This window comes from Lipotes vexillifer, unplaced genomic scaffold, assembly GCF_000442215.2.
Source record: "Lipotes vexillifer unplaced genomic scaffold, Lipotes_vexillifer_v1.1 scaffold470, whole genome shotgun sequence".
NCBI classification, from domain to species: domain Eukaryota; kingdom Metazoa; phylum Chordata; class Mammalia; order Artiodactyla; family Lipotidae; genus Lipotes; species Lipotes vexillifer.
The window spans coordinates 2,128,120-2,140,870 of NW_006799533.1; the positions used below are offsets into that span (position 1 = coordinate 2,128,120).

At 40.8% G+C, this 12,751-nt stretch overlaps 1 protein-coding gene across 1 annotated transcript in view; it reads right to left on the bottom strand.

Annotated features, from left to right (window-relative positions):
- Window positions 1-12,751, bottom strand: part of WDFY2 (WD repeat and FYVE domain containing 2) — a 181,658-nt gene that overhangs the window by 37,091 nt on the left and 131,816 nt on the right. The window contains exons 4-5 of the mRNA XM_007471685.1: window positions 10,207-10,261; window positions 5,823-5,973 (exon numbers count right to left, since the gene is read on the bottom strand). Of these exons, the coding sequence (XP_007471747.1) occupies window positions 5,823-5,973; window positions 10,207-10,261 (206 nt within the window). The remainder of the gene's footprint in view (window positions 1-5,822; window positions 5,974-10,206; window positions 10,262-12,751) is intronic.

Below are 12,751 nucleotides of genomic sequence, written 5' to 3' on the forward strand. Positions count from 1 at the left end.
CTTTGCAAAAAAAAAAAAAAAAAAAATTAACCTAGCAGGCTACCCTTTGAAAGGCTGCTGTTACAAGATTGGCATGGCATCTGGAAACTTGGATTTCAGGAGGGTTCCCACCATTAACAGACAAAAGTGGCTGACTGTGCCTTAACTGTACAAACAATATGGTTTATGCTAAACACCTGTTTTCCTTCTGCAAGTCTGTTTTTTGTTTTTGTTTTCCTTTTGGTCACTCCATGCGGCATGTGGGTTCTTAGTTCCCTGACCAGGGATCGAAACCGTGCCCCCTGCAGTGGAAGCACGGAGTCTTAAGCACTGGACACCAGGGAAGTCCTCCTTATGGGAGTCTGGAATTTTGGTACATGCAGGAAGAGGGTACCTGTGTGACCAGTCAGTCTCCAGTAACTACCCAAGGCCCTGAGTCTCTAGAGATCTTCCCTGGTTGGTAATGCCTAGCAATCCTACTTGTAGAGATCTACACCAGAGGCACAATGGCCAAAATATGAATTGACACATGCCTGAAGCTATTCACTCCGTATTACAGTAAGAGCTAAAGTTTGAAAACAACCCAAAAGTCCATCAAAAGAGGACTTATTAACTATGATACATCCATGCAAAAGAATACTACACAGCTGGGAAATTTGACATGGAGTAATTTCCAGGATATATTATTTTATATATATATATATATATTTTTTTTTTAATAGAGACTTAGATGTTACAGCCTTAATAGCCTTCTGTTAACTTTATATTTATTATTATTTAAAAAAAATTTTGGCTGCACCCCACGGCATGTGCAATCTTAGTTCCCCAACCAGGGATCGAACCTGCACCCCTGCACTGGAAGCACGGAGTCCTAACCCCTGGACCACCAGGGAAGTCCCTCCAGGATATATTATTAAGTGGGTGGGGGGGAAAGCCAAGGTTTATGGAAGTTTATATGCTACACTACCTTCCTGTAAGAAAGAGGGAAACATAAATATAAGTGTGTGTGTGTGCTTATATTTACAAAAGGAAGCACCTTGATAAATCAAGATTGATCAAAAATGGCTGCCAATGGAAAAGTGTGAAACAAGCTGAGGGGAAAGGGGTGATAGTGAGACTTCTCTCTCATTACATTGTTTCCATTATGGAATCTTGCAATTATGTTACATGTGAAAAATACTCATACATTTTTTTAAATCCCCTAAATCGACAACAAAGTAAAGTGAATAAACCTACTGTCAACTTGCTGATACAACCACAGAGCTAAAAGAATTATTTCAAGTGACTTTAAAACACAGCATTTTGACTATACATTCTTGGTAGAATATATTCTCAGGACAAAGAAAGCTGCAAAAAAAAATCTAAAATCTTATTCAGTAGACTTGCTATTATAATATTGCTATTACTATTTAAAACAACTTAAATATACCATGGGATAAAGCAAATAAAGAATTATGCTGATGTTTAGGAACAAAGGTTTTTAGCCCAAAAGAATCAAGTACAAAAATGAAGTAAAGGAGCCTCCCTGGTGGCGCAGTGGTTGAGAGTCCGCCTGCCGATGCAGGGGACGCGGGTTCGTGCCCCGGTCTGGGAAGATCCCACATGCCGCGGAGCGGCTGGGCCCAGGAGCCATGGCCACTGAGCCTGCGCGTCCGGAGCCTGTGCTCCGCAACGGGAGAGGCCACAACAGTGAGAGGCCCGCGTACCACAAAAAAAAAAAAAAAAAAAAAAAAAAAGTATGCTATAATGTTAAATTTGAATTAGAAATATTATGTGAACTAATCATTTATTTTCTTTTTTTAAATACACATACATATATTTGCTAGCTATCTCTGAATACTATTCCTCACTAAGAGAAATGGCCGATTCCAGGACTGGGACAGGAAGGTACCAGATGAGCTTAAGACATGTCATGTCAAAAAGCAAAGACGCTATCAAAGGCTAGTGGGGCTGTATCAGAAAGACATAGGAGCCAACATGATGTGGCTCTTACTAGCCAAAGATGGGACAATATGAGCATCAAAAAAAGGGGAGCAATTTACTGAAATATACTGAATATATTATTAAAAAACAAAACCCTAAGAGTTTATAATAATGCTCAAAACCAGAGTGATTGGCATTTAGTATGATATGAGGAAATATGAAAATCAGGATAATCTTAATAGCTTTTCAGGACTCTTTCCACAAATAGGAATAGATAGAAGAGAATGCTTGGTGGAAAGGCATTTGACTATATAGGGTGACATCTTGGAAATATCTCCAACAGGAATAAATTCTTAAAATGAAGAGTACCTGAATTAGTTTTGTGGAAGCATGAAAAATGTGACCAAAACTTGGTCAAATGACAGACTGAAAGGTGTGGCTAGGTAAAGTAGTCACAAAAATAAAGACCCATCAATTGAAGTGGGGAAGGAAAACAGTTCTATTTCCTGCATCAGCCTGCCACGGGACCTTTGGGAAATCCCTCTGTTCTGCTATATCTAGTTGTGCAGAGGGCTAGCTCAAAGATTTTAATACCTGAGTTCTAATCCTGGTTCTGCCAGGTAACAGCCATGTGACCTTGAGAAGGTTTCATAATCATTTTGAGCCTCTCGGAGGCTTTTCTACATGTGAAAATTGAGAATTCGGTCTTTGTGTTTTGCTAGTGAACAAAGTAACATTATGTAGAAACACTATGTCAACTCTCAGGGACTCTGCAAAGGTAAGATATTTTCTTCTTTTTCCTCACCTTCACTTTCTTCTTATTGTTGTTGTTGTTAACATGATAGTTCACTTAATATTTGAAGCATCAGATCTTTAGCCAAAGCAACAAAGATTTTGAGATGATTCCGAAATTGATAATTCAACTTGTGAACTAGTCAGTCTCTGTCATCCTTTATTTCTCTACTTGAATTCTGGTTACTTTCATTGCTTATTTACTTCTCTGCTAAGAGGCTGAAAGAAGAGGAAAAAGGGTGATGTCAATCTGACTTATTCTATCACTTGTTGGCTTGACTATTTGAGGTATAGATGGGAGAGAATCAATCCATCTGTAGAAAACTCTTATGTACACCACCAGTGCCCACTATGAAGAGAAATAGGGGTCATAATATTATTCTTAACATTTTATGTTATTTTAACAGATCTTCTTCCTTTCCTTATCACTAAAAAACTGAAAAACCAAAAAGACCAAAACACCAGAAACCGGTAAGTACAGAAGGTGGCAGAAAGAAGAGGGGTGAGGTGATGGAGGAGGGTTCCCATGGAAAAAGCATGTTTAAAAACTGGACTTTAACGTGAACCCCAACACTGTATGGGTTGCCCGTTAACAATCTATGCATCAGGCAGCTCCCAGAAAAAACCCTGCAGCCTTGGGAAAGTTGCGTGGGTCTCAGCTGCAAAAGCAGTGCTGTTATGCATCAGCATGCGGCACTGGGAAAATACCAGGCAGACAGATGCTCCCAGGTGCAAGGGCTGGCACTGCGGTTCCAGAATTGGAGCTAAGGAGGCAGAGCTGGTAGAGGTGAGGGAGTCTTCTGGAAGGGCCTCTCTGTCTGCAGTATTGCAGCTGCCTTCCACCTTAATAGCAAGGTTGGACTGGAGGGTCATTTGCACTGGGGAAGGAAGCCTGAGGCTTTCACTGCACACAAAAGTTTCTGACAGCCAATCACATGTTTTTTTTCTGCTTGGTAAACCACATGGCAAAGAAGGGTCGAAAAATGAAGATGACTTTTGGAGATGCCAGAAGAGAGGAGTCAAAGACTATAAGAGTCAGGACAAGTTTAATTCTGTGTACTTGTGGGGTTTTTTGTTTTTGGTTTTCATTTTCAGATCGTTTAAAAAGTAAACTTCTTAAGGGCAAGATCTGTATTTTTTTCTATACTCCTTGGTTTGGTTAGGTGATACAGAAGATACCTCACTAGGCGTGGCTAGTGATATAGAAGCCAGCATGTTAAGAACAAATTACATTGATGCCATTAGTTCTGTTCTCAGAGGGATAATGCAGTATAATGGGAAGAACCAGCAGTCCAAGGCAGAAGACCTGGGTTCTGGTGGTGATTTTCCTACACACCAGCTGGGTGGCTGCAGATAAGGCATGTGACCCTCTCTGGGCTTCAGCTGGCTCACCTGTAAATGAGAAATTGGATGGATGATCTCTAAGGGAGATCCAATACTAACACTACAAGAAATCATTAATCCATTGGCAGGAGAGTTCATGTATTTCGATTCAAGCATTATGCTTGTCTGAACTGGCTTTTAGAAAGTAAACTTTGGAGTTTCTTTCTTTAAGCACCCTCTCAAACATAAGTTGATCTTTTATTTTTTTTGCTGTACACGGGCCTCTCACTGCTGTGGCCTCTCGCGTTGCGGAGCACAGGCTCCGGACGCGCAGGCTCAGCGGCCACGGCTCACGGACCCAGCCGCTCCGCGGCATATGGGATCTTCCCGGACCGGGGCACGAACCCGCGTCCCCTGCATCGGCAGGCGGACTCGCAACCACTGCCCCACCAGGGAAGCCCAATAAGTTGATCTTGATTTCCACTCTTGTCGCCCTTGCTTCTGGTCTTCTTGGTAACATGCCACTTTTACAGCCTTCCATATGGCCATTCTCAGTTTCTTCATCTTGCCCTTCCAGGTGGAAAATAAGAGTGACATTAGCCTAAACACACACACACACACACACACACACACACACACACACACACACACACACACAACTACTGCCACATGTCTGCAAGGAAACAGCAAGGTGCAATACTTTGTCAGGTGGTTGCAAATCACTGAACAGGCATATAAATACTAGATGAAAATCTGAAAGCAAGTCTTACTGTTTCATCCTGTTTTTGCAGACAAGTGATCTGTTTATAACTATTTCCTCATCTGTCAGAAGGTGGAGAGATTCTATGCTTTTAAAAGAAGAAACTCAGGGTCCTTTACTCCTCAGAGTGGTAGCATCACCAGTACAGGCTTCTCACTTGTCAGGCCTGTGTTCACTGGAGCCCAGGGGGCTGGATGTGAAGATTACCCAGCATTGGCAGGTGTTCACACTGAGCACATGGACCCTGGAGACTTGAGAGATAAGAGTTAATATCGTTCTACATATCCTGGAAAAGTCTGGTACCTGGAACAAAGACTGCGTAGCATTACTGTGTAGATACCAGTCAGCCTACTCTGGTCCCGGCATGGTGGCCTCTCAATAAATATTCTTAAAATGAATAGGAATCCTGTGGTTCTTCTGCCAGGCACCAAAATGGGAATGTTTCCAACCTTAATACCTATGTGTAAATTATTTCTGTTCAAAAATAAAAGACTGTATTTCAGTGACGGTTTTATCTCCATGTTCCATAATTCTTTCTGACAGCTGAGGCTCACAAATCTGGTCTGTGTACTGTCTAGATGTCAGACTTTGTATCACAGCAGACCCACAACCTGCTCGGCAGTAACTTATTTCAGGTGAAATTACTTTACTCCACCTACATGAGGACTCTTGATGATTTATGTGTTAGGAAAGTTTATAAGCACTTTTTTTTTTTTTCTTGCGGTACGCGGGCCTTGCACTGCCGTAGCCTCTCCCGTTGCGGAGCACAGGCTCCGGACGCTCAGGCTCAGTGGCCAAGGCTCACGGGCCTAGCCGCTCCGCGGCATGTGGGATCCTCCCGGACCGGGGCACGAACCCGTGTCCCCTGCATCGGCAGGCGAACTCCCAACCACTGTGCCACCAGGGAAGCCCAGTTCATAAGCATCTTAATCAGTAGGGCAACTAGCAAGTAAAACAAGAAACTTTGCACATACCCAAAATGTTCATGAAAGAAAGAAGTCAACAGCTAAGTTCCCACCAAGGGATTTTGTCCAGCAAAGGATACTGCAGGCCTGAGGCCACAGCACTGGTACGATAACCTCCCAGGCGTTGCCCACTCTCAGAGCAGTGCCAGGCAAATTGCTTGTCCTGTCCCGTGCTCAGCACCCACTCCAGCTCCAGGACAAACAGGATCATCGTCACTCTGCTCTGATGCGCTAAAAGCCAAGAGACAAGAAAACAACCCATAAGGCATCCTAAAAGAGGCTGGTAAAGCATGGTCCACAGAGATGCATCATTCTCTCCTCCCCACCCCAGAGCAAGCTGAACAGTAGATAATCATTACAAACAAGGGCTAGAACAGTGGTTCTCATCAGGGGGACAGGCATGCCCCTGGAGAAGACCACACCTGCATTTCCATAAGAAAATTTTCCCGGGACTTCCCTGGCAGTCCAGTGGCTAAGATTCCATGCTTCCAATGCAGGGGGTGTGGGTTCGATCCCTGGTTGGGGAATTAAGATCCCACATGCCATGTGATGTGGCCAAAAAAATAATTAATTAATTAATTAATTAATTTAAAAAAAAGAAAGAAAGAAAGAAAGAAAATTTTCCTAACACCCAAAGGGCCTGGACCACCTCTCTCAGACATGTTAGAACTGCTGGACTAGAGAAAGGCAGATCAGTGTGACTACAAAACACATTAGGAACAATGTTCTGCTAATAAACTCACTGGTGTCTGTTTATTTAAGCTTAAAAAAAAAAGCAAAGAGCATTACTGTTCTCCTTTTGATGAAGCCTGGCTTTTAAACCCACAACAAAGTTCTAGATGAATTTTCTGTAAGAAATCAAATGCTTGGAGCTTGGAGAGGAGGGCAAAATTATTCCCAAGTGCCATATAAAAAAGAATGAAATATCCCTTACGTCAAAGCATACATAATGAGATAATGAGAGCAAATTTCCCAGGGTTGCTTATATACAAGGACAACACCATCACAGAAGTACCGCATCACACAATTTCAGAGTCAGAAGAACTATTCATGTCATCTATACTCCATCTCCCTATTTTACACGTGGGCAAACTGAGGCACGATCGAGTTGAGTAGTTTGGCCAACCTCATGGCTTCTCAATTACCAAATAAAATCAGTAAAATATTCGCTTTCTTCTTCTTATACAATTCCAGGGGGACAGGTATAGGGGGTCCACGGCCACTGAACAGAGCTGACTGGAATAAACGAAGATTGATATCCCAGAACTTGGACCCACTGGGCTCTGTGCCCAGGAGCTGGCAGCCTGGTGGGTGAGAGGAGACTCATCCTGTGTGTGACGAGATGACAGAGAAGCCATCAGCTTCCCATTTGGATCATGAAAATAGGACTGGACATGGATGGATCAATGCAGCTCTATCAGCAATAACAGCATCACTGCCAATTTCTGAGTGTCTAACAAGTGCCAGGTACTTAAAGATATTGTCTCACTTAGTCATTGTAATGACTCTGCAAAGCTGGGTGTTTTCCTCCTTTTACAGACACAACCCAGCCTTGCCAAGATGGCGCTTCTAGACTGGCTAACAAACAATACAGTCAGAACCATAGTGAATACTTCCGGGACAGACATTTCACCAAATGCCTGATGTTTTAAACTCCGATATTTGGCGCTTAGAGAATCTAAAGGGATTGAGAAGGGGTATAGAAACAATAATACTGTTAACATCTCTACACAGTGTCTGCCTTTCAGAGAATCGGCCACCATCAAGATCAAAACGTTGTCTTAAACTAAAAGATGGGACTTCCTGGAGAAACTTCTGAAGATCCTGTCATGTCTGTGTCATCAAATGCCCAATTTAAGTTCCACCAATGGTGGAATAAAAGCGAACTCTCTTAGTGGTTCACTTTCAACTGTACCCACATCTATTGCAGGCAGAAAGTGGTCCCCAGTGCTTTGCTCCCTTTTCTCATGAAGGGGCCTTTGATCTTCTTTCTGTTACTTTGTAAGTCCAAGGGGATGACAGTAGCCCAGAAGATAAGGGGGTTTACAGCCCTCTGAGCTGCCAGAGGAGGAGACGGAGGCTCAAAAATGTTACGTGACTTGCTCAAAGCTACATAATCAATGAGTGATGAGGCTAGAATTGAAAGCCTAGTCTCTCTGCCAAAGTTGGTTCTCTTTCTCTGTCAGGCTGCCTATGACTACTGAAAAGCCAAACAAAAACAAACAAAAAACAAACTCTGAAACTCAAAGCACATAATCTTTCTAAGGTGACAGAATTCTCTTATTCGAAAAGAAGCCCTTTGAAGATACATATGTATTGTTAAGCTTCAGGAACCTGGGCTTGAAGCCTGGCTGTACTTCTCAAATAGGAGCCATGACCTTGATCTTAGGGAGGAAGCATCCAGTTTCTCACAATTAAGTACAGTTGACTCTTGAACAATGCACATTTGAACTGCGTGGGTCCACTTATACGCAGATGTTTTTCAACAGTAAATACTACAGTACTACACGATCCGAGGCTGGTTGAATCCGCGGATGTGGAGGAACCGCGACACAGAGGAACCGCGGATACAGAGGCCCGACTATAAATTATACATGGATTATCCACTGTGGGGAGGGTTGGTACCCCTTACCCCTGCATTATTCAAGGGTCAACTGTATGATGTTAGCTATAGTTTTTTATAGACGTTTCTCTCTCAAGTTGAGGAAGATCCCCTCTATTTGTAATTTGCTGAGAGTTTTTATCATGAATGGGTGTCAGATTTTATCAAATGTTTCTTCTGCATCAATTAATATGATCATATGATTTTTCTTCTTTAGTTTTTTGATGTAATGGGTTACACTGATTTTCAAAAGTTGAACCAGCTTTGCATATCTGGAATAAACCCCACTTGGTCATCGTGTATAATTCGTTTCATACATTGTAGGATTTGCTAGTATTTTTTTGAAGATTTTTACATCTAAGCTCATGAGAGATATTGGGTTGTAGTTTTCCTTTCTTGTAATGTCTTTGTCTGGTTTTGGTATCACTGACCTTTTAAAAAATGTTAATTGAGATAAAGTTCACATAATATAAAATTCACCATTTAAACCATGTTAAGAGTGTATAATTCACTGATCTTTAGTATATTCACAATGTTGTGCAATCATCATAGAAAATGTACTATTTCCAGAACAGTTCCATCACCTCAAAAAGAAACCCATACCCCCAATTTCCCCTTCCCCATCCCTGGGTAACCACTAATTTACTTTCTGTCTCTATGGATTCTGCTATTCTTAACATTTCATATAACGGTAATCATACAATGTATGGTTTTTTGTGTCTAGTTTATTTCACTTAGCATGTTTTCAAGATTCATCCACATTGTAGCAGGTATCAGTACTTCATTCCCTTTTTATGGCCAAATAAGAATTCACTGTATTGATACACTACATTTTGTTTATCCATTCATTCATACATGAACATTGTTTCCACTTTTTGGCTATTGTGAATAATGCTGCTATACATAAGGGTATAAAAATATCTGTCCCTGCTGTGATTTCTCTTGGGAATAAACCTCACTTGGTTGTGATGTACTTACCTTTTTATATATTGCTGAATTTGATCTGCTGAAATTTTGTGTAGATGTTTTTGCATCTATTTTCATGGGGGATGCATAGATACTATGCATGTCTTGTTCACTATTATAATTCTCAGTTATTGGAACACAATAGGTACTCAATAAATACTGGATAAGTGATATGTGAAAAAAATTAAAGAATAAATCCATAGGGAAATGAATTTTGGCTCAAAATCTAGAAATAAAGAACTCAATGCTTAGAATTTTCCAAAATCAGGAGGGGCTGCTATGTCTTTGGAGGGTTATCAGAGGAGAGGCTGGATGATCATGAATGAGGTCACGAGATTTGGAAGAAATGACGTCTAAGTGAAATGACGTCTACCTCTCATGTTCTGACCCCTGACATTGGCCTGGATGAAAAAAATCCTCAGTGAAAATTGCTCCTGATCTATACTATATAAAGGGCTTACAGTACACTACCAATGTTGAAGACACAATAAAACCTGAATTCCTTCCCTTAGACAATATGAACACTTTCAGCCTTTTAAAATATTTACCCCAAAATGAAATGAGCTCCATGGAAAGCCAGCCTTGGACCCCACTCTCCAAGTCTGCCGCAGGTTTTCCAGGCAGTGGGGTGGAGCGGGCAGACAAAGGACAAAGGCTGTGCGTCCTGGAGTCACACTGACCTTGTCTGGCTTCACACTTTACCAGCTACAAGACCACACGCCCAATCTCTTTGGGCCTCTGCTTCTTGATTCAAAAATGGGGATAATATTCACTACAAAGGGTTGCTGTTTTGTTCCCGCTGACTGCTGTAAAGTTAAGTCCTCTCTTGTGGCAGTGGAAGCCACCGAGAAACATTTCACAGTCTAAGACAATGAAAACACTGCTCTCGTTCCTACCTTGATAGTTTTTCACAGGAGTCATCTTGTTATAATCTTCTGATAAAAGAAACTCCTGCAAAAGAGAAGAAAAATATTAAGCAAAAAGAAATTCTTTAAGTGGATAAATATGTTTTGGTAAAACCAGATTGTATGAGGCAAACATCATCACAGAATTATATCTAACATTAATATTTTGCCAATCAACTCAGCATTTTCTGTACCTCTTTAAAAGTAACAATCATAATTACAATCCAATGCAATTATGATAGTTTTTACCTTATAACTCTGAAGTTGATTTTTTTTTTTCAAGTATACATGAGAAGAAAACTGGATCAAGTTCAAAGTCTTGATCCTCGTCAATTTTGAGGGTAAATCCAATTCAAATTACTTTTCTCTCTGTGGTGCCACAACTGAAATTTTTTTTTTTTTTTTTTATAAACAGGCTTTGGCATTTATTTGAACAAAGGAGGAGGAAAATGCTTACAACCAGAGACTGGGGGCCATCATGCCCCAGTTCCTTAACACATCAACTTACACATTCTATTTGATACGTTGTCAAGAAAAATGAAGAGATTACCTGAGCATTCTTTTACCACAACTGAAATTTTGCAAGGCTCTGGCCAGCGAGCAAACGGATGGCAACCCTCTACTAGGGAAATGAATGAGCTATTTTCAAGATTCTGTTTCTAATAACAGTAGCTTATTTCCTGGTACAACAAGCTTCTCAAGGCTGCATCTTACTCATCCCTATATCCCTACGGCACCCAGCACAGTGCTTTGGTACAGTAGGTAGTCAACAAATAGTGAAAAAATGGACATGTAAAAGGTATCTCCCAATCTGACGAGGTTAGTTTGGATATCAAATGTACTAAAAAATATCAGTTTCTATATAACACATTGTGTGTACTCTTTGTGAGGACACATAGGAGGTGATTTTGTGTGTGAGTATGTTTGCATGCTTCACCTAAGCACATACAATGACCTATATGTAGAAGCCAACCAAGTGTTTATAAGCCCCAGCCAGGTTTTGAGTCCCTTACCTTCTTTCAAATGCAAAATGCCCATATAGTCTTAAACAGTAGGCTGTCACATATAAGGAAAGCTGTGAAGTGTAATAAATTGATGGCTTTATCTGAACTTAAAAACAGAACAATGAGTCTTTTCAAAACATTTGGAGGCTTCCAGAATTTCTCCTTGATGACTTCAAGAAAGGTGGTGGGAGGACAGACACACAGACTCATGACTTGCAATCTGGGTATTTACTGAGTTCATATAGTTTGTGTGATTTTTCAGAAGTAAATAATTATACTGTTTTTGTGATAGATGCCACAAAGTTAAATAAAGCACAAGGTGATGCGAGAGAATGAACACAGTAACAAAGCTCCTCTGGGTGTCTGCTTTTCCATCCCAGCCCTCCTTAAGAAGCTTATCTACAAATGGATTTTCTTCACCATGATTGTCTCAGTAATAACATTATTCAACTTGTCACTTTTAAAACTTCGTATCATTATTCCTTCAAGGAGCGGCACTATATTCATTTCTCATTTCTGAAGAGCTAGGCTCACAACTGAAGAGAGAAGACTAATTTTTAAAGAAGTCAAGTTGTTTTCCCATAAGGAGCTTATAGTGTGGGTAAGAAGCCACGCACGTGTCTGAGCAACGGTTCACTACCACCCTTAATCCCCGGCAAGAGTAGCTCAACCCTGGGCCCCATACTTTAGAGTGCCCCAAATTTCCTAACAAACACACAAAACAAATTTCCTAAAGACGATTGTTATTTGAGCAAGTGTTTACTGAGTTCATCTAGTGCATATGCTATTTTGAATATACTGAACTGGTTCTTTAGCTTGGGGAAAAGGTACATTCATTCCTTTTGGAAACAGGCAGGGTATAAAATAAACAACTTGTAGATCTGTGCTTAGGGTTAACATACACATACACAATACAATTACCAGTTCACTGCATAGGTAAACTTAATTTTTTGTTCACTTGTTTTTCCTATGAAAATAGATACATAATCATGGAGAAAGCATGGGAAATTGCCAGCATTCTTTTTCATTATTATTTTTTTGATCAAAGAAACAATATGCTATTCTAGGAATTGTAAGACTGATAAATACTAAAAAGTCTCTTATGATACCATTTCTCAGAGATAATTATTATGGAAAGTATAATTGGAATGATAAAACAAAATATTAGTATCATTTAACAATACTTTTTTCTGGTAACAAATCATGCACATCATTCCATATGAGTACATACTTATCAACTTCAATCTTTTTAATGACTGCAAAGGATGTTTTTTGTTTTTTGTTTTTTTCCGGTACGTGGGCCTCTCACTGTTGTGGCCTCTCCCATTGCAGAGCACAGGCTCCGGACGCACAGGCTCAGTGGCCATGGATCACGGGCCTAGGCGCTCTGTGGCATGTGGGATGTTCCGGGACCGGGGCACGAACCCGCGTCCCCTGCATCAGCAGGCGGACTCTCAACCACTGTGCCACCAGGAAAGCGCCTGCATAGGATGTTTTTAATGTCCTTCTATTGACAAATGTTTACACTCTTT